Source organism: Puma concolor, chromosome B2, assembly GCF_028749965.1.
Source record: "Puma concolor isolate L17-30 chromosome B2, mPumCon1.1.hap2, whole genome shotgun sequence".
NCBI lineage: Eukaryota > Metazoa > Chordata > Mammalia > Carnivora > Felidae > Puma > Puma concolor.
This window is the reverse complement of record NC_141671.1, coordinates 40,719,887-40,741,707: the sequence shown is the minus strand read 5'-3', so window position 1 is coordinate 40,741,707 and position 21,821 is coordinate 40,719,887. Positions and strand designations below refer to the sequence as shown.

The 21,821-nt window shown below is 53.0% G+C and overlaps 1 protein-coding gene across 8 annotated transcripts in view; it reads right to left on the bottom strand.

Annotated features, from left to right (window-relative positions):
* Positions 1–18,564: 18,564 nt before the first annotated feature.
* The window catches only part of FOXP4 (forkhead box P4), a 50,795-nt gene continuing 47,538 nt past the window's right edge, over positions 18,565–21,821 (bottom strand). For all 8 annotated transcript variants that reach the window (XM_086706806.1, XM_086706807.1, XM_086706805.1 and 5 more), the window contains 3 exons: positions 20,895–20,961; positions 20,236–20,405; positions 18,565–19,774 (listed from right to left, as the gene is read on the bottom strand). In XM_086706806.1, the coding sequence (XP_086562932.1) occupies positions 19,627–19,774; positions 20,236–20,405; positions 20,895–20,961 (385 nt within the window). In that variant the 3' untranslated portion in view covers positions 18,565–19,626. The remainder of the gene's footprint in view (positions 19,775–20,235; positions 20,406–20,894; positions 20,962–21,821) is intronic.

Sequence of the window (21,821 nt, the reverse complement as noted above, 5' to 3'; positions counted from 1 at the left end):
ACTAGAGCTATAGGCGTAGCTCTGTAGCTCACGCAGGGAAGGGATTAGTTTGTGTTCCCAAAAGGCAGAAGGGCAAGACCTTGTCATACGTGCGGTACAGTCCTCAGAAAGGTATTGCCTTAGTAGAGGTCTAAATTAACCTTAGTCTAACAGCTTCTCTGTATCTGTCCTAAAAATCTTAAAAGCAAGCCTCAGAAGCATACATCGTATTCCAAGTATGTTAGCTATGTATCAGAACCAAGTCCAATACTATTCAAAGGAACGCAACATACTCCCAACATCAAGCAACGCGAGATTCACAATGTCTGGCGTCTAATTAAACTAGAGACCGATATCCCTCAACGTAGACACACGCACACACAATTTTTAAAGTACGTTCCATGCCCAGCATGGGGCTCAAACTCACCGCCCTGAGATTAAGAGTTGCAGGCTGTTTGGACTGAGCCAGTCAGGTGTCCCAGACGCAAAAATCCTAAACAAATTTTAGTAAATAAAATCTAACAACATTTTAAAATTATTTTTATTTTTATATTTTGAGAGAGAGAGTGTGTAAGCAAGGGAGAGGGGCAGAGGGAGGAGGGAGAGAGAGAGAGAATCTTAAGCACACTCCATGCTCAGCTCTGAGCCTGACATGGGGCTCAATCCCACGACCCTGGGATTATGACCTGAGCCCAAATCAAGAGTCAGACGCTTAACCGACTGAGCCACCCAGGTGCCCCTGACAATATATTAAAAAGATAATACACATGACAAAGTGAGGATTATCTTCGGAATGCAGAGTTGGTTTCATATTTTAAAACCGATCAATTTAATTCACCATATTCAACAAACTAAAAAGAGGAAGCAATATGATCATGTTAATAGAAAAACATTTGACAAAATTCAACCTTCATTTACTTTCAGAAAACTAGGAATAGAAAGAAATGTCCTCAACCTGATAAAGAGCAAACAAACAAATAAGCAAACAAACAACAAAAGGTATGCAAAGAAGTGGAAAGGATGGGTTGCCTGGCTGGCTCAGTCAGTAGGGCATAGGACTCTTGATCTTGGGGCTGTGAGTTTGAACCCCACATTGGGGCTTAAGCTTAATCTTAATCTTAATTAGAGATTACCTAAAAATAGAATCTTATTAAAAAAAATTAGAAAGTATAATCCACAATCAGGAGAAAAGTCATTCTGTAGAAAGACCCTGAAATGAATAGATGTGAAGGAATTAGTCTTAGAGAAGGACATTGAAAGAGATAATATAATATTCCTCATATGTCTCACATGTTCAAGAAGATAAACACATGAACATTACGAGGAGAAAAACAGAAGTTATAAGAAAGATCCAAAAGTGATTTCCATAAATGAAAAATACATATTTTAAATTTAAAAATGTACTGGATGTGATTTAAAGCAGATTTAGATACTTTAGAAGAAATGATGAGTGAATCTGAAGATACAGCAACATAAAACACCCAAAATAAAGCCCAGAGAGAAAGTAAGAATGGGAAAAAGTAAATAGAACATCAGTGACATTTGAGATAATATCAAGAAATCAAACATATGAGTAATCAGACACCCAGATTGGGGCAGGGAGATAACAAATATATTTGAAGAAATAATAGACAAATATTTTCCAAATTTAAGTGAAATAAGTCAGTCAGAGAAAGACAAATACCATATGATCTCACTTATCTGTGGAATTTAAGAAACAAAACAAACAAGCAAAGGAAGAAAAGAGAGAGAGAGAGACAGAAACCAAGAATCTTAACTATATAGAGAACAGACTGATGGTTACCAGAGGGGAGGGGGGTGGGGGGATGGGAGAAATTGATGATGGGGATTAAAGAGTACACTCATCATGATGAAAAAAGAAAATAAAATAATTCATTCCCCCCCTGCCCAAATTTCTAAATTTGGTGAAAGAGAGAAACAACAGATTCCAGAGGTACATTGAACCCAGGAAGAAGAAACATAAAAAAACCACATGAAGACACATCATAATCCAATTGCTGGAAACCAATGATAAAGGGCAAATTGTATAAACAGCCAGAGAAAAAAGGGCACATTTTATACAGAGGAGCAAAGGAAAAGAATGACAGTATATTTCTCATGAGAAACTATGCAAGTCATAGGACTATGGACAGGCATCTTTAAAGTACTACAAGAAACAAAAGGAAGAAAGAAATTGTCAACCCAGAATTCTATACTTAGTGAAAATATCTTTCAGAAATGAAGGCAACCTACAGACAGAAAACTCAGGATCTAGAATTGCCAAAGAAAATTTGAAAAGACGTAAACTAGAAAGAATTACACTAACTTGATTTCAAAGCTTGTCATAAAATTATAGTGTGGTATTCATGTACAGACAAATCATCAGTTGGTGTTCATCAATTATAATTTGCATTTTCCCTTTTTAATTATAATAATGTTGAATATTTTAAAATAAAAATAAGTAAACTTAGAATCTAAATAATTTCAAACTTTTTACATCTACTTTAAAATGCATTTATAGGGGCACCTGGGTGGCTCAGTTGGGTAAGTGTAAGACTTTGGCTCAGGTCATGATCTTGTCATGGTTTGTGAGTTTGAGCCCCGTGTCGGGCTCTGTGCTGATAGCTCAGAGCCTGGAGCCTGCTTTGGATTCTGTGTCTTCCTCTCTCTCTGTCCCTCCCCTGCTCAGGCTCTGTCTCTCTTGTTCTCTCTCTCAAAAGTAGATATTTAAACATTTTTAAATGCTTTTATAGTAAAATATATGAAAACATTGTCTACTTCGAGCACAATTACATTTTGTTTTTAAGCCGTCATACCATTACTGTCAATAAAACAATTACAGGGGCACCTGGATGGCTCAGTTGGTTGAGACTCTGACTTTGGCTGAGGTCATGACCTCACGGTTCATGAGTTCAAGTTCACATTGGGCTCGCTGCTGAGCCTGTCAGCACAGAGCTCACTTTGGATCCTCTGTCCCCCTCTCTCTGCCCCTCCCCCACTTGTGCTGTCCCCAAAATAATTAACTTTGAAAAATAATACAACAATTACATGGGAATCAATTATAAAAACATAGTTGGTGATCTTAATGAAATGAGAGCAAGAAATAGAAATGTTCTAGAATAAGTATATAATTCATGAATTATGAATATTTTTGTGGATCACTCATCCAAACATTGCCAGCCCATCGAAAGAACTCCCATACATTTACGATAGTAATTAAATTCAGGCATTTTTATATTTTTCTGTCTTTCATCATAAAAAAAATCATACCTCTGTATGTGTGTGCATTTCTTTTAGTTATAAAGAAAATATAGTTGTCAGCGTGGGAGGCTGGAGCTCATTTTGTGTAATGGTTTGTTGGCTTTATTTATAACTTTTAAGTATGTCGAATTTGGGGGCCTCCTTTGCTCTCTTGCCCTGGGCTGCAAACATGAAGGGTTGGGCAATGTCTGTCGGGTGGTAGATCCAGGACGTCCCCAAGGTGGTCTGGCCCCAGACCAAGCACTTCTCACTGTACTACACTGCCTGGTTGTAGACAATGGGCAGGGTGTTTGGGAAGAGGAAGGCACAGAGAAGTTTCTGGAAGAGGCCTGTAAAGAGGTTGAGGAACCTCTGTAGGGAGTGGAATTTATGTTGAGGGGGGAAAGGTTTAATGGGTGAGGGAGGTAAGGAGTACAGATTAAGGGTGGGGAGTCCCGGAGGTACTGACTTTCTCTCTGGGGACAACGGACTCACTGAAAGGGGGCTATCAGGAGAGAGCCTGTAGTCTAGACTAGGAAGTCCCTGGGTTCTGACCGCTCTGGCTCTCTCCATCAGCCAACTATTATCCTCAGGCATGGAAAGCCAGTATCGCTTGGCCATTTTAATGTTTATTTATTTTTGAGAGACAGAGAGACAGAGTGTGAGCAGGGGAGGGGCAGAGAGAGGGAGACACAGAATCTGCAGCAGGCTCCAGGCTCCAAACTGTCAGCACAGAGCCCAGCGCAGGGCTTGGACCCACTGAGCTTAACCGACTGAGCCACCCAGGCGCCCCTCACTTGGCAATTATAAAAATATATACAGGGGGAAAAGTAGCATATCATAGTCTAGCTAAATATTGTTGCCTTCTAGATACTGGGAGTGCCGGCCACAGATGGCCATGGTCAGAGGTGTTACCGACAAGCGAGCTAGGCTGAGATCCTTCTCTTTGGTGGCACCCAAAGATTGCAAAAAGAATTCAAAATGCAAACTTACTTTTTGCCATGCCCAGGTCCACTGCGTCATCTCTAGGACACCAGTGATACAGAGCCCGTTGTCCGGGAAACCCTGCTCTGGGCCGGACTCCATGGGGGTGCTGATCTGCACGGCCACGCCAAACTCCCGCCTTTCCCATCTGCCATTGCTCTAATGTTATGTGCTGGGTACACTGTCTCCCAAGACGCCCCCCAACCATCTCTCCCACCCCCGTGCCATGTTGTTCCTCCTAGCAGGGAACAAGAGCTGTTTCCCCTCCCCTGGATTCTTGGGCTGGCTTTGGGATTTGCTTTGACCTTTACAATGCACCAGAAGTGATATCATGCAAGTTCTAGCCTAGGCGTTAACTGACCGCTTCTGCCTGAGCTCTTGTGGCCCTGGGCCACCGTGCAAGAAACGCACCCTGTCAGAGAAAGAGGTCCAGCCAGGAGGTCCAGGAGGTCCGCCTGCTCCAGCCACCCCAGCTGAACTGCCCGCCGAATGCAGCCAAATGGGTGACCACAGCCACCAGGGCCTGGCTGAGCCCCCAGAATCGTGAGAAATCATAAGTAGCTGTTGCTTGAAGTCACTTACGTTTCGGGAGTGGGTTATACACAGCAACAGATAATGCATTGCAGGCCAAGCACTGCTGGAAGCCTGACTCATGTTATCTACTCAATCCTCACGACATCCCTGGCAGAATGTTACCTTTGGCGGATGAGAAAAGCCACACTTAGAAGTGTGGCGCCACCTGGCTCCCGGTCTCACAGCTACAGAGTGGCGGACCGTGATTTGGGACCTAAGTCTGTCTGACTCCGAGAGGGGCAGGACGAGGGGATGGCCAGGGGTCCAGGGCAGGGCCCGTGTTCTCGCAACAGGAGGCAGGGAGAATCGGTGCCTCCCCCCTCACTCCCCGCGGGATGGTCCTTGTGCCAGGGCAGGTGCACAGCAGGTGAGGGAGGAAAGTGCTGGATGGAATGTGGTGGGGAGACTGGGCTCTGCATCGGGGGGTTAACTCCAAGGGCTCATGGGGTGGGGGGGGGTCCTCATGGCCAGGAGCTCTTTGACCCAGGCAGACCTTACCCCGTCCCCTGCCTGACACGCCACCCCACCTTCACACTGTCCCAAACGGATATTGTCTCTGAAAAGGTCTCCTGGCTCGTTCAGCTCACCAACCTGGGGACCCATGCAGCCAGCCTCCTGTAGGCCAGCACCCACACTGTGACAGTGACAGGCTGCCTGCACCGCACATATCTCTGGCACAGAGCTGGGGTCACGAGCACGAGGATCACATCAGAGTCCCATTGGGGAGAATATCAGCTGCTTCCTTTCTCTTGAACCCACTCTCCCTCCTGCCTCTTTGTATCACACTCCGGTGTGCTGGCGAACATTCTCCTCGGGTCACAAGTTAAAGCTAGCATCCCCCTCTCCTCTGGGTGCTGCATGCTGTCCTTGATGGATGAGAGAGGAAGGACAAGGTGCCCATTAATGACACTAATATTTCCTCGGGCGTGGGGAGCAGGGTGTCCTTGCTAAGCCCACGGTGGGTCAGGCTAAGGGGCAGAACTGGGTGACCGGGCGCCCCACCCCCACCCCAGGGCATGATTGTATGAATTTACAAATGCCCAGGTGGGCATTTCTTCAGAGGCCTGGGAAGGAAGGGCCATTTCTGGTGCGGTTGCCCAGGCTGGAGGGAGAGACGAGACAGACGGCGTGACAACAGAGGAGGCTGTGGAATGTCGCTCTCGATCTCTGGTCCAACCTTCTCTGGAGGCTGCAGACAGCGACGGCCACGTCCCTCAAAAGCTCACAGGCAACAGTGATGCAGGTGCAAATTCCTGTGTCGATGCACTTAGTGCTGTTGGAAAGGCCGCACCGAGCACCCTTTGCGGCTGCTTTCGCTCACAGATGAGGTGGTAGAAATGTGCAGTTTTTCGGCGACACTGTTCCAGGCGCCTTTCTTGAGCTTCCTGCCCGTTGACAAGCAGGTTTGGCCGCAGCGGTGGCCTCTTCCTGATCCCTGGACGGCAGCCGTGGGGAGTGGGCTTGAACTCTGAGAGCCAGTGGGGCCTCAGCGGGGAGGAGTGCCCTGGGGGGTCCCCAGCGGCCACCTCCTCTTCTGGGAGATGCTCTTCTCCCTGCTTGGCAACATTACACAATGCCGGTGGGAGCCGTGCCTACTGTCTAACCTCTCCTCCTGGATGGCTTGTCTCCCCTCTGCACATTCCCGCTCCTCTCTCTTTAAAGCCTCTCCCCTAGAGAGCTGTCAGCTCCCAGAACGGTGGCCTCTATGCAGATGAGAAGGCAGTCGCTGGCATTGCCGGAGCAGTGGACAGAGCCTCCGGAGGTTGACAGCATCGCCCTGGAGCTGCCACTCACCCCCGGAACAATTGGGAACATGTCATTTCTTCTTTGTGGGTCTCCGTTTTCTAACCTGTAAAATGATAGACGCGAAATGAGAGGTCCCTCCCAGCTTGAACCTACCATGATTCATTCCACAAACCTGTAATTGAGGGCTTGCTGTAGGACAGGTACCGGGCTAGGTGCTGGGGCAACAAGATGAGTGGGGCCTGTCCCTGTCCCTACAGAAGTCACCTTCTAGAAGACAGGCAGATGGAGAGGCATGGAATGCAACACAGAGGGCTATGGGCTGCAGTTGAAAGAATCAGAGTGTTGTAGCAAACTTGTTAAGAAAAGCGGCAGTCTCCTGGCCTCTCGGCCTTCCCTTCCCACTCCCCAGGCATGGCCGCTCTGAATTTTCTAGAGGATTCCTTTGAGTCATCATATCTGTAGAAAAGAGACGTGCATGGCTACTTCTGGGTTTTTCAGTGTTAAGTACCAGTTAAGTTCTTCTCACTCTATAAGGTGTAGATTAAATTCTCTTTCAGCTGCTTTTCCCCAGTAGGAGAGCAGTGCGGAAGCAGCGGCGGCGGGGAGGGACACAGAATCCGAAGCAGGCTCCAGGCTCTGAGCTGTCAGCACGGAGCCCGACATGGGGCTCGAACCCACGAACTGCGAGATCATGACCTGAGCCGAAGTTGGATGCTTAACCAACTGAGCCACCCAGGCGCCCCAGGTTTGCTTAGTTTTCTTTATACATGTGAGTGATTCACCCCCCCCCCAAATCTTTCCCAGTAGCATAGATTTTATCACAATATACTTAAATTTCAGGCATCCTGTGCATTTTATCTTCTTGAAGAAATCTCTGCCTGAGAGAGACCTTTGACTCTTCCTGGCAGACCAGGCTGTCCTCTGCTCCTGGGATGGGTCCCTAACCGCTCTCTGCTGCTGAACTTCTGTTCCTTTTCCTTGCTTTTGGTGGAACACACCCTCTCCCCTCCCACCGTGTCACTGGTAAACCGGAGTTGCTGCTTTTGGATAATTTGCATGTCTTGACACATTTTTATCCTACACTTAATTAATAGTCTGGCAGGGTATGGAATTTTAGGTTGGAAATAATTTTCTCTTAGAACTTCAAAGGCAACAGATGCTCCATTGGCTTCTACTGCTGAACAACCAATGCCATTTTGAGTCCTGGTCCTTTAACGTGGCTCGGTTTTCTCTCTAAAAGTTTGTAAGATCTTCCCTTTGTCTCCTGCGTTCTGACATTCCATGGCCATGTGCTTTGGTGAGGGCACATTTTTACGCACTGTTGGGCCTATTCAGCTTGAAACTCACGCCATTCAATCCTGGGAAATGCTCTTCACTTACCTGTTCAGGGATTTTCTCTCCTCTGCTTTCTCAGTTTCTCTCTTTCCAGATTTCCTTTTGGTTAGACGATGGTCCATCTGAACCGGTCTTCTAATTTCATCCTCTTCTCTGTTTTCCTTTGTTGTTTTGTCTGTTGTAGTTTGGAGAGGATATCTTTAACTTCCAGCTTTCCCATTTGTTTCCATTTCTGTTATATATATAATTTCTTCCTTCCTTCCTTCCTTCCTTCCTTCCTTCCTTCCTTCCTTCCTTCCCTCCCTCCCTCCCTCCCCCCCTCCCTCCCTTCTTTCTTTCTTTCTTTCTTTCTTTCTTTCTTTCTTTCTTTCTTTCTTTTTCTTTCTTTCTTTCTTTCTAGAGATAGCATGAGTGGGGTTGGGGGCAGAGAGAGAGGGGGACAGAGGATCCGAAGCAGGCTCCACGATGACAGCAGCAAGCCCAAGGTGGGGCTTGAACTCATGAAACTTGAGATCACGACCTGAGCTGAAGTCAGTCACTCAACCGACTGAGCCACCCAGGTGCCCCTCTGTTATATTTTAATTTCTAAGACTTCATTTTGTTCTCTGAACATTTACTTTTATAGCATTTAAAAAAAAATTTCATGGGTGTATTATCATATTTCTCTTAGAATAAATGACTTTAAAATTTTTTCCTTCTCTCTGCATAGCAGAGTCCTCCAAGTTGCTTTTGTCTGTTTTTTTTAATTTTTATTTATTTATTTATTTATTTTTAAAAAAAAAAATTTTTTTTTCAACGTTTATTTATTTTTGGGACAGAGAGAGACAGAGCATGAACGGGGGAGGGGCAGAGAGAGAGGGAGACAGAGAATCGGAAACAGGCTCCAGGCTCTGAGCCATCAGCCCAGAGCCTGACGCGGGGCTCGAACTCACGGACCGCGAGATCGTGACCTGGCTGAAGTCGGACGCTCAACCGACTGCGCCACCCAGGCGCCCCTGTCTGTTTTTTTTTAATGTATATTTATTTATTTTTGAGAGAGAGAGTGCTTGAGTGCACAAGCAGGGGAGGGACAGAGAGAGAGGGGAAGAGAATTCCAGGCAGGCTCTACACTCTCAGTGCAGAGCCCAACGCAGGGCTCGATCTCACAAATCATGAAATCATGACCTGAGCCAAAATCAAGAGTCTGACACTTAACGGTCTGAGCCACCCACGCACCCCTGTCTGCTTGTTTTGATCTCCCCCACTCCCCCCGTCTCTTTTTCCTATTAGATACTTTCCTCGTAGGTCTATTGATCCTTGGATTTCTACTGAAGAATGGGACTCTCAAAGCTCTGTGCAGGGGGTGGGGCTCTCCTGCCCTGTTCTTTAGAAATCTTGATGTCAGAGTCTTACACTTAATCCACCTGTGGTGTCCCTGCCTCAACTACATCAGTGTCCCCCGGTGCAAAGACCCCCCTGCCCCCAACACACACAACCTCCCCACCATCAACATCTGGGCGCATCTCAGCTCTCCTGGCTGCTGGCTCAGGACTCAGATTCCTGTGCCACCCTCTCCCCAACCTCCAAAAGTTGTTGCTGTCCTCTTCTGCTTGTTCTATTTGTTTCTACAAGTCCACACCTTAAAAAAAAAAAAAAAAAAAAAAAAAAAAAAAAGGCCCCCTACTAGAGTTTAGCCGGCTTCGGGCTGACTTGAAGGGAAATGCATGAGCCCAATCTACCGCCTTTCATTACAAGTTGCTCCCACTGGGTTTTCCGTTGTTATGTCAAAGCCAGCGTAACCGGGACCCATCCGTCACCTTCAGCCCCAGATAAACTCCTCTTCCGTCTCTCCTGATTTCTGCCGGTGCCTCTGCTACCCTCTCTCGCCTGAGGGGGACCCCGCAGGGCCCCTTTCACACCTTTGTCTCTGGCCTCCAGCTTGAGGAGCATCCCACCTTCTTCCTACTTCCTTTCTGGCGGAAGAAGCCAGCCACCCCCCAGATCGTCCGTCTCACACCCAGGCCTGAAGGAACAAAACAAAACAAAACAAAACAAAACAAAACAAAACAAACAACCTGCCATGCCTTGTCACTCTCTGCCCCAACAGATTTTGTCTAGAGCCGAAAGTCCATGCTTCTGAGTTGCGCAGGCAAGTTTCTGCAATATGACTCCAGTCTGCCTCTCTGGGCTTAATACTCCGGCCACTTCTGCTGGGCGCGGTCACTCGGAACACACTGGCCCCGCTTTGACTCTGTTCACTTGGTCTCAAGACCCAGCTTAAACCCTGCCGCCGACACACCGCTCCCCAAGGAAGCGCGCCCATCCTTTCTGGGTCCCCAGACTCAAAACAGAATGTTGTGTTTGCTTACATGTCTGTCTCTCTCTTGGGGGTTCTTGCAGAGGGGAGGGAATGGGTCTCGTCTTCCAGGGCCTGGTTTGGTGCCTTGTGTGCAATAAGTTCTCAGTAAGCATTGACTGAATGATTGACTTTATAACTGGACTTCATTAGTTATCCATGCCTGTCTATGCTGCCAGCTTCACGGTCACCGTGTATTTTTAAAATATTTTGTGTTTTATAGTTTTTTTTAAGTGTATTTGTTTATTTTGAGAAAGAGAGAAAGAGCAAGTCAGGGAGGGCCAGCGAGGGAGAGAGAGAGAGAGAGAGAGAGAGAGAGAGAGTGAGAGAGAATCCCAAGCACGCTCTGCACCATCAGCACGGAGCCTGACGTGAGGCTCGAACCCACAGACTGTGAGATCATGGCCTGAGCTGAAGTCGGACGCTCGAACGACGGAGCCACCCAGGCGCCCTGCCACCATATTAATAATAATTTTATTAATTTTGATTTTTAGTAATTGAACTCCTTGAAAGTCTCCTAAGAAGGACCGTCTCCATATCAAGGATTGCTGACAGCAAGGGGGAGAAGAGTATGTTCTTTCACACGTTGCCTTATCTCGATTTCTTATTTTACTTCTTGATATCTCAGTGTTCTGTCAGCCTCCTGAGGGCAGGGCCTGTGCCTGGCTATTCAGCACCCAGCACTGGGCATAGAGGCACTCAGTAAAGATTTGTAGACTGACTGTGTGTGCTCCGGGTACGGGAAGAGAGAAGTGGGCCAGTTTGGGGTGAGTCTCTGGTATGGAGGCAAAATCAGGTAAGCCCCGCCAGGCCTGGGTCTGGCCCGGGGGTGGTAACGGCCTGTGGGAGAGGATGTCTGGGAACAGCCGGTCACAGCCACGCGTTCTTTGGGAAGTGGGGAGCAAGCGGAGGATGAGGAAGGTGTTAGATGGTGACAGAGAGAAAGGGGGGTGAGTGCCAGTTGGGTGAGGGTGGCGAGTGCAATGGCGGGAGGGCTGAAGTAGGTGGGAAGGCCTCCCTCCCATGGCTGCCTGGCCCCAGCCCTCCCTCCCACCGGCCTTCCTCCAGTTCCTCAGGACCTCACACCTTATAGTGTGCGTGGGGGAGCCACCCAGTCTTCCCTTCTCCCCCTGCGTGTCCTCAGTCCGGACCCAGACCTCAGCTCCAGGATGGGATGGGATGGGATTCCCACCCCCACTCCTTCCCCGGGCCGGATGTGAGCGCCATGATGGTTTCCAGACTCCCATCTTCCTGAGCATCTGGGCCTGAGTCCTGGGTGAGCTAATGAAGACGGACAGTGAGCATCGGCTAGTCTGATGGAGGAGGGAAGGTGCACCCTCACACATACTCATAGGAATATCCAGCTTGATCCTCTCCTGCCCTCTCCCCCACTTAAAAATACAAAACAATTGAGGCGCCTGGGTGGCTCAGTCGGTTAAGCATCTGACTTCAGCTCAGGTCATGATCTCGCGGCTTGTGAGTTTGAGCCCCGCGTCGGGCTCTGTGCTGACAGCTCGGAGCCTTGAGCCTGCTTCCGATTCCATGTCTCCCTCCCTCTCCGTTCTTCCCCTGCTCGCACTCTGTCTCTCTCTCTCTCTCTCTCTCAAAAATAAATAAACATTTTTTAAAAATTTTAAAAATACAAAACAATACAGGGACCCCTGGATGGCTCAGTTGCCTGAGAGTCCAACTCTCGATTTCGGCTCGGGTCATGATCTCACAGCTTGTGAGATCAAGCCCTGTGTCGGGTTCTGCACTCACAGCACAGAGCCTCCTTGGGATTCTCTCTCTCTCAACCTCTCCTCTCTGCACCCCCCAAATAAAAATAAAAAACATTAAAAGATACATAACAATACACGAGATCATTACAGTTGAGAAAATCAGTAAGAAAACTTTTTCCTGGCATTCCATGCTGTGTCCCCCTCCCCTCCGCCTCTGGGCGTCCCCTCTCTCCCCTGGCCACCAAACTCATCGAAAGAGAGACCTCACCTCTGCCTTCATCTCCACTCCACACACTGACTACTTAGCTCATCCCTGTCCTTGGAAACTGCTGTCCTAGGGGGCCAGAGGCTTCCCGTTGCCAAGTCCATGGTGGTGGTGGGAGGGGATCTCCCAGGCCTTGTAGCCCACGAGTCCCATCATTGCCTCGGGACTGCCCTCCCTCCTGCCTCTTCTTCCTCCTCGGCCCCGACCATCTCTGCCTTCTTTCACAGCCGTGCCTCTTGCCCTAGCGCCCCCAGCTCTAGAATGAATTATCAGTATACTCGAAGCCCCCTGAGTGCCCCTTCCCATCGCATTCCCCACCTTCCCCAGAGAGGCAGTGACCTGAACTTGTTATCCATCTGTCCTACAAATTACTTAAATGTTCGCTACATGCACAGACACCCTTACATGACATATGGCATTATTATGCCTGTTTTCAAACACTATGTAAATGGCAATACTCTCTCCATATCTTTCTTCCCCTTCCTTTTTTCCCTCTCAAATGTACCCCATGGATACAGGCAGGTCTTACGCATTCCCTTTCTCTGCAGTTTAATATTCCACGTGAGAATGTGCCACACTTGGAATAGACCTTTAGGACATACCCAGCTGAGGCCATTCTGGACCTTTCTTTCAGGCAGCAACCCAGTCCCGTCTTCTGTTCCGCTGTTGTTCAAAAAGCCTCCTGCTGGCATTCTCCGGAGCACCCTCCCTATCTGGGACTTTGCCGCCTGCCACCTGCCAATACGGGTGGCCACCCGGTTGGCCCCCGAGCCCCAACATTTCACCCAGCCTATCCTCCCCACACCTACTTTCTCTCCAAACGGGACACGGCTCCGTCACTACTTTGCTCTAAGCTCCTCCTGGGCACGCTGCCCCACGCCCCTGGCTTGGACCCCCAGCTTGGCCTGTGGGACCCCCTCACCGCCTGGCTCTCCCACCTTTCCAGTGTCATCTTCCAATACCGCAGCCCCTGGGGTTTTCCGGCCTTTCCCTGAACATCCGAACCGGTCCCACCCCTGCCTTGACTCCCGTATTGGCCTGCATGGCAAGCTCTCCCGTTGTCTTTCCTTCCAGGCTCCTTGTAAGCCTAATCTTCTCCAAGAGCCCTTTTCTAAACGCCCTCCGAAGACCAAGCACGTAGTGCTGGAACCACTTGGAAGCCTAGCCCGCTATGTGTTTATTTAAATACGAGACTGTCCCCCTGTGACGGGAGCTCCTCAGTGACGCGGGCCACCCCTTGAAGCTTCTTCGGCAACCTCAGCAGCGTCAGCACTTGCGGGATACGAACAGGTGCAAGCTTGGTGCGCGTGCTTCGTATCCGCTGTTCCTCTTAATTCTCTCCTTAACCTTCTGCGAGGTCAGGGCTCCTCACCACGTTACAGATAAGGAAATCCGGCTGCAATTCACCTGCCCGCGGCCTCGCCCACTGCCGCAGGATGTGGATGTGCCTCGGCAATGCTAGTGGCGGGCTGGGCTGCTGGCGGCCCCCTGGACTCCCTGCCCCTGCCTCTCCTGCCCCCACTGAACCCTTTGTCTCCTGCCACGAGAACCTTCCCCGAGCTCCAGCAAAGCTCCGCCGCAGACCTAAAACGTCGCTCCTCTCCCCTACATTTTGTCTCCCTACATCCCAGCCTCTCTGCCAGGGCCTCCTCCAGGAGCACTCTGGTCCCCCTCACCCCCCATGGTGATTGGCATCCCAGACTACATTTTATTAACAGCTATTATGTGTTGTGGGCCTAATATGTGTCACTTTTCCTACACAGGAACAGCGAGCCAGAGAGGATTATCCGGCTCCAGTCTTACAGATGAGGAAACGGAAGCCCGGCGAGGTCACGAAGTTTCCCAAAGCCACAGAGCTAGCAAGTAGCGGACGCAGGATTTAGACCCTCGTTGGGCTGACCCCCGCAGGACCTGAGTTTTCTTCCTCGGAGCACCGGGCGCTCAGCCCATCTCCGTCAGGTTCTCAGCCAGAGAACCAGCTCTCTGAGAGCAGAGACCCCTCCTGGAGTTCTCTGGTGTCCACCCACCCTTACCCACCCCACACGCGTGGCCCGTCCTAAAGCCCAGGCAGTGGCCTGAGGTAGACAGTCCGAGCTCCCGGTTCAAGAGCGGGAGGGGCACTGACCCCTAGTGCGGCTACAGGCCTTCTAGTCCGGGCCGGAAGCTCTGGAGTGCCCATCCCACCTCTGCACTACCCGCCCCCACCCCCAACGGCCCCCACCCCCTGGCCCCGGCCCCTCCTGGCTAGGACACAGGGCCTTTCAGCCCTGGCTGCCGCCATGACCCCCTTCTCGGGAGGGGCTGTTTTTCTAAACTTTTGATCCCAGGAGGGAGGCAGACTGCAGGTGTGGAGAGGTCCTGGGCCTGCGTGATGGGATGTCTCTGTGACTACCGTGTGGTATGTGTCCCTGCCCTGGGTGTCCACGGGCTTAACTGCAGGCTTTCGGGGTGGAAGGGACCTCTTGGTGTAAACATAGCTCGAGTAGCGAGGGGCACGTGTGTGTGCCCGTGTGCGTCTGCACACGTGCTCAGGTGTATGCTTGTGTGTGGTCGTCGTGAATCCCCCACCTAAGACAAGGGCCTCTTTGTGTTCCCTGCTCAGACTCTCTGCTCCTTCAGAAGGCCCCCGGTTGCTTATTTTTATAGGGCGTTCCAGTCCTTCTCTCTCCCGTTCCCTCTGTCCCACAGTGGCTATTCCAACAAGCCCCGACTTACCTCATTCTGCCGAGAGAAGAACGGCAGCTGAGGGGCTCTTACCTCAGTTTCCCCCTTGGGAGTCTCCAAGAAGGTGGTGGGGGGGGGACGGGGGGGAGAAGGCAAAGCAAATAGTGTCACTAAAACGCTGAGACTAAGCCACCGAGCCTCCCACCACAGCATTCCTCATTCTCAATGCTTTGTCTGTTAATCTCTTTGATTCCTGGGTCTCCATGTCCTCATCTGTAAAATGGGGGTAATCATGGCATGTAACTCAGAGGTGTTGCGGGGGGGATTACAGGAAACATAAAGTATCTAGAATTGTGTCTGGCACACGAGAGCCCATTAAATGTTAGCAATTACCATTAAACATCTTTATTGAGCCTGTCTGCCCGGTATACTAGTCTTTAGAGACGACTTCATTCTAGATCACTCAGTATTTCTCTTGCCTTCTCCCATTTCTGTTCAGGAGACTGCGTAGGTCACCAAGTTGGAGAGGTCCGCGAAGTCCCCACTCAACGGACGGAACCCTTTTCTGCCCTGGGCCAGAGGGGTGAAGGGTTGTTGTTCTCACCCTAGACAGAGCCCGTCCTCCCCACCTCCTCAGACCCGCAAGTTTGCCCAAAGGAGGAGCCCAAGGTCGGCTTTGGCTAAAGCGCCCTCTGCTGGCCGCTGGCAAAAGACCTTGAGCAGGGGTGGACACTTCATGGTAGAGGCAGGGAAGAGCTTTCTGAATGCGAGGGGGACTTCTGTCCAGTGCAGAGCCCAGAGCCCTACCTTCTCATCTCCAAAATATCTGGCTTGGGGTAGCCCTTTTTTGTTTGTTTGTTTGCCAGCCTGAGAACGGGCTCAGCAGATAGCCTCCCGTCTCCCCACCAGGGCAGAAATGCTAAGACCAGGATAAGCTGCCAGCCAGCTCTGACCACCTGCCCCCATCTCCCTGAACAGGAGGAAGGAGAGACAAGACCACACACACAGGGCATCCTGACAGCAAAGCACAATGAAGGGCTTAGGGGGTTGGTTCTTCTTTTGAAGAAGGTAATGGGAGAGGGCCCCACATGGAACCTGGGAGACTAGAGAGAAAATGGGTTATTGGGTTGTAAGCCCAGTGCACTCAGAAGGTGGTGGCCCACAGCTGTCTCCTGTTGCTCATATTGTAAGCCCCTCTCCTCCTCAAAGCCCGAGATAGATCCTCCCTCCATGTCCAAGTGCACTGGCCAGACATTTGCTGTACCTCTGGGGGGGGGGGGGTGGTGGGAGGGAGGAATTAAAAACAACAACAAAAAACAAAACTCTAGTTGAAGCAGAAAAACACAAGTTAGACTGCGGGAAGGACTGTCCTGAGAGCGAGGCTGGGTGTAGTCTTGTCGCTTTAGTCTCTGGGGCTAGTTTGGAGGACAGAGACCTTGGTCTCCCAGGGTGGACTAAGGGAGCTGGGAGCTTGGCGCAGACACCCCAGGATTCTCTGGGGCTTTGTAGGGGGTTGGTGGGTCCCCGAGGGGAAGTGGCCGCAGTGAAATCGTGGGGGATTGTTTTATTACATTGCAGGGGATGCTGCTGTCCCCAGACTACACACGCAGCCACTTCTCCTGGGCTGGCAGCCTCCACAGAGGGCAGGGAGGGCCACACGACAGCACATCGCACTGCTGCTTCTTGATACGGTGCTGGTGGGCGAGTCTGTGGGTGGAGGGTTTGGGGCCGGGGGGGGGGGGGGGGGGGGGCGGTGTGCGGATTCAGACTCCAGGCCGAGCTCCCCTGGCCTGACCCGCCCAGGCCATCTTGAGATGCCGGGAGGAAGTACTGGGAATTCACCCCAGGCTCTATGCAAGTGTCCAGGGGATTAGGGCAGGGGGAGGAGGTGGCCTGGACAGCAGTGAGAGAGAGAAAACGGGGGGAGAAAGAGGCAGAAGGTGACAGACTGGTCGAAAGCACTAGGAAAGGACAAGACAGTCCTGAGACAGAGAAGTCAGTGAAGACTCCCATTTCCAGATCCTGTACTCTTTCCCGCCTCACTTGCTCCCCCACCCCCAGCTTCGTTTTTGGAAAGTTCTAGCAGTTTGGTGGCAAGGGCAACAGATTCCAACAGGGTTGCTTTCTCCACACCTACTCCTCTACCTCCCGGCTCTCCCCCCCCCCCCCCCACCGAGGTACACACATTCTGGGGGCTCCTGCCCCAGGACAGAGGTCTGGGGGCCTTGCCCTCAAGAAGGAAGTGTTTGGAAGGTGCTTGAGGTGCTGGAAGAAGGGAACTGGCAGAGGACCCCGGTGGGTGCTGGGCACTGAGAAGGCCAGAGGGGGTCCCCCGTTGGGGAAGGACCAGGAAGTGCTGCGGGATGGAAGGCCGAGGGAGGTGTCAGGACACACGTTCGGGTTCACAGCTTCGATTTCCTTCCCTCCCTCCTCTAACCATCGAGGGCACCCCTACCTGTGGGTCAGGCTAACCCCCTTTCCTAGCAGAGCCAACCAGCACTACAACACGGACAGGGCACACAGCGGCAGGCCTGCACCCACTAACAGCCACCCCACCCCCCCCCATGCATGTGCACACCCAGGCCCCTATCCAGGCCCCCACGGAGGCCGAGTGATGGGCCCAGAAGGGCACCTGGGCCTGCAAGCACAGGTCTCCAGGGGTGGTGGTCCTGCAGCAAGGATCGTCTCCATCCCCGGAAGAAATCTCCCTGCTGAACCTACCCTTGAAGGGGTGGGGGCGGGCAGAAAGGAACAGTGACTTTGGGAGCAAAAATGGTGGAGAGACCTGGTTTGAAAGAAAATACCAGAGAACACCACCAGGGTGACAGTGGAAGAGGCAGGCGGGAGCTGCTGACAGGTTCCCTGCCCCCCCACCGCATCCCCCCAACCCCCATGTCCTGGTCTGCTCATGCACTCCCAGAAAGCACCCCTAAGGAGCCCCCACTGTCCACAGGGCCTCCTTCCCCCGGCCCCTCAGAGCAATCTTTCCACTTCAGTGCCTTTCCCCCCTCACCCTGGTGACACACGCAGGGCCCGGTGAATAGAGGACGTTTAATATTTCTGTGCTGGTCAAACAGAACACAGGTGGGGAGTACATAGGGGAGGGGGCGGAGGGCCCCCTGCCTCTCAGGAGGGGTGGCTTGTGAAGGGGTGTATGTGGGGGGTTCTTGGGAAATAGTCCAAGGAGGTCTTCTCAGCAAAGGGGCCTGGCCTGGGGTATCACGAGCATCCAACACACCCAGTCCATGGCCTAAGTTGGGGTCCCCCATAGGGGGTCTGTGGAGTCTCACTTCTTTTCCAGCTCCTTTGCTGGAATCCACACTCCCAGTGTGATGGGGGACTTGGTCCTAGCGAGGGGTCTGGAGAGCCCCCAGGAAGCAGCCCAGGGTTGGGACTGGGGCTCAAGGCCCACTGCCCGAGGAGAGGAGAGCCCCTCGGGATGCCGAGGGCAGCACACCTCCTTCCCTCTGCCCTCGGACCTTCCTCCTGGCTGGCCAAGAGCAGAAGTGGGGGTGAGCAGGGCCCCCAGCCTCTACTGAGTCCCAGGGTCCTCAGGGTGGGGTGGAGGAAGGGTGGAGAGAGGGTCTGGGCCACCAACAGACACTGTAAACTTTGGTTTAAAACAATAACTTAAGTGGAGGGAGGGCTTCCAGCCTGGGGCTAGGGGCGGGGAGCAAGGAGGGTGGGGGTGGGAGGCCACAAAGGAAAAAGCCAACAAAAAGTTTTGGTTTTTGCTTCCGGCATAAGAAAGGTCTTTGGTCATCGGTTTAACTGGGGGTGGGGAGTAGGGCTGAGGAGGGGTGAGGGAGGACTACCATGAGGGGACCTGTAGGCTGGGGGTGACCTGTTGGGTCACGGCAGTCACCTGCCCCTCAAGCCTGGTCTCGGCCTGGCCTCTCCCGTGACAGAGGCAGGATGCTTCCTGGGTGGCACTGGCAGCTTCAGCCTCGAGGGCCTCGCGGCTCCCCCTCCATCGGCCCACCCGGCACAGACCTCTGCAAGGAAGCCAGCACTGGGCCTCTTCCTCTGCTCCCTGGTGTGTGGGGGGCAGCCGAGGGGCACCCAGTGAATGGGGTGGAGGCCCAGTTCGGCCTGGGTTCCTGTCCGGGAGCGAGGCAGCCTTGCTCTCACAGACCCCGCAGGGCAGCAACACCCCAGCTGTGGCTCTTGAGTGGGCACAGCTCAGGGGGCCCGTTTCTTCTGGGGATGGTCTGGAACGTCAGCTCCCCCCTGGGCCCAGGCCGGGGCAGGGGGAGGAGGTGCGGGCTGGGGAGATTTCTTCACAGTACGGAAAAGAAGGTGAAAGGGGGCACAAATTAGGAAAAGGGGGGGGGGGGGGGGGCTCTGGCCAGCAAACACTGCCAGAGCCAGGTGCGAGGGGCCCTGGGTTTGAGAGGGGTGGCTTAGCCCCGCCTGCGGGTCTCCATGGCGCTGAGGGGCCCTGTAGGGGAGAGCTGGTGGGGGAGGAGGGCCCTGCTGCTGGTGGTTGGGGGGGAGGCTGTATTCAGATGTAGGGGAGGGTCTGAGGAAGGGTCTGGGCCCTCCGATTCCTCTGCCGGTCCCAGACCAGGGGTTCGGTGTCCCCTCGGGGGCAGGACCGTCGCTGCCCCCGAGCGTCTGTCAGTCAGGTCACGTTGGGAGTTGCTGGCCCAGCCTCCCCCACCCCCCCCATCTGAGTCCTGGAAGTGCCTTGAGGTTTGGGCGGGGCTGAGGAGTGGGGGTAGGTGGGGCCTGGGTTCCGGAGGGAGGGGTCTCACCCCTGCCCTGCCTGCCCCTAGAGGCCCTTAGGACAGTTCCTCTCCTGGCAGCTCCTCCTCCAGGTCCCTGTCTTCTGGAGGCCCCGCGGTGCTGGGGTTGGGGGGGCCCAGGGCGGGGCCTGGCCGCCGGTCTTCCTCTGCCTCGGCCGGCTCCTCTTTCACCTGCACCTGGTGGCTGTGACAGAAGGGATCGTGTGGGCACGGGGGGGGGGGGGGGGCTCCACAAACACCCAGAATTTGGGGGTGCAGTGGGGTGCCTGCAGCTCACTCCCCTAGGACCGCATCATCCCTGAGCCACTGGTGCCTGACGTCTTAGGTCTGACCTCCCCCTGAGCTCTCCTCCCAGGAAGGGGGATGTTGGGCTGGGCAGCGGTCGCCTCTGAATTGGGAGAAGACAGAGAACAGGGGGAGAGGAGGAAGGAGAGGAGGAAGAAAGCAGGAAGGAGGGAAATAAAAAGGAAGTGGAGAGAGGAGAATGAGAAGGGAGAGGGGAGGAGAGGCACCATGGGAAGGGAGAAAGAGAAGTCACTCATGTGGGAAGACAGGTGTGTGTGGGGGGGTGTAATTAGATAGAGACCCCACCTGCAGTGGTGTCTGAGGGGCCCTGGGGGTGGGGGATCCGTACTGTGTGCTCACCTGTACTGGGGTGGGGAGAGGCGAGGGGGGCTGCTGCTACCATTGCTGGGCAGCGGCTCCACGGAGGCGCCCACGTCGTCGTGGCTGAGCGGAAGGAGGCTGCTGGCGGAGCCCGGGTTCAGCATGCCAGGGCTGTTGAGGAGGGGGAAGCTGCTCTCGGCCAGGGCGGCCTGGAGGGCACAGGGTTGACCCCATCAGCCAGCCCTATCCAGGCAGGTGCTGTCCCTTCCGTGTCCCTAGAAAGCCTCCAGGGCGTCCTGTGCTGGCAGATCTATCTTGGCAAGTCCCCAGCCCAGGCTCGGCCTTTCCCACACATCACGTCTCCCCTCCCAAGGCCAGACTGTGACCCTGACCCACTGCCTCACAACATTCCCGGGAACCTGGGAACGTGGGCCTGACCCATCCCTTCCCAGGAGGCAGAGGGCTCCGAGCCTGACGAGCCAGAGAAGGGGACACGGCTGATTATGCCGACCTCCCTCCCTGCTTTGGTGCCCCAAGTTGGGGTGGGGCAGAGGGCTGGGGTCTGGGCCCCTCGGAGTGGTCTTCCCCCTCCCAAGCCAGATTGGAGCTCTGCAGGGGAGAGGGGACGAAGGGCAGTGTGTGTGGGCAGGACAGCAAGGGGGCAAGAGGGAAAAGGGCTCCTGTCAGGGCGCACTCACCTGGTAGCTGGCGTTAAGTGCTCCGTAACTGAGGCCCGAGATCATGTTCTTCACCAGGGTGGGGCTCCTGGAAGACAGAGAAGGCAGTGCTCTGTTCGTTCCTTCAGGCCTTGACCCTGACTAGGTCCTGCCTTGTGCTCGGAGATATTCCATTCCTGATGCTAGGAGGCTACGGCACGGTCAGCAGCGTCTGCCGAGCCCTGGGTGGGCTCCATCACCCTCAACCCTCACGCTGACCCGGCATGGTGCGTCACGTGCTGACAGCCCCCTTCCCGGGCCCGGGGCTCTGGAACCTGGGCAGTGTCTCAGAGCCGGCAAGTGGGAACAGGGGTCCCTCCTGATGCCTGTCTTCACATCATGCCACCCCAGCAGTTCTTCTCTGCTGTCTCCATTTCCCAGTGCTTGGCGGACCCAAGCTAGAGCCCTGACCTCCCCAGTCTGTAATATCCACGCTATCTTGCCATACGGAATCATGGGACATCTAATAACCCAGGGGCTTGGCTTGGCCTGTCCCCAGGTGCTCCACGCCAAAGGCTTGTCTGCCCAGGAAGGGGTTCAGGAGTTGGGTCAGGAAAAACCATGGCTCAAGGCTGTCCCTCTTCCATAGCAATTAATCCCCTACCCCCCATTTACAGAGCATCTAAGGGAGGTTAAGGAACTGACCCAAGCTCACCCAGCCAGTGAGACGCAGAGGTGCATCTGAATCCAGGTCTTCTGACCAAGTGGGTAAAGAGACGTAAAAATAATCCCCCCATGTTTGGAGGGGGGCACTCAGAAGGGGATGGCTCTCCTTCCCTTTTCCAGGCCCCAACCCTGCCCAGCCCCCACAGCTGAGTGGGGTGGAGAGGCTCTTTTCCCAGGAGAAAGATCTTCGAGGGCAAAAGGCATTCACACAAATAGATATCCACCTACTTGCCTCACTTCTCT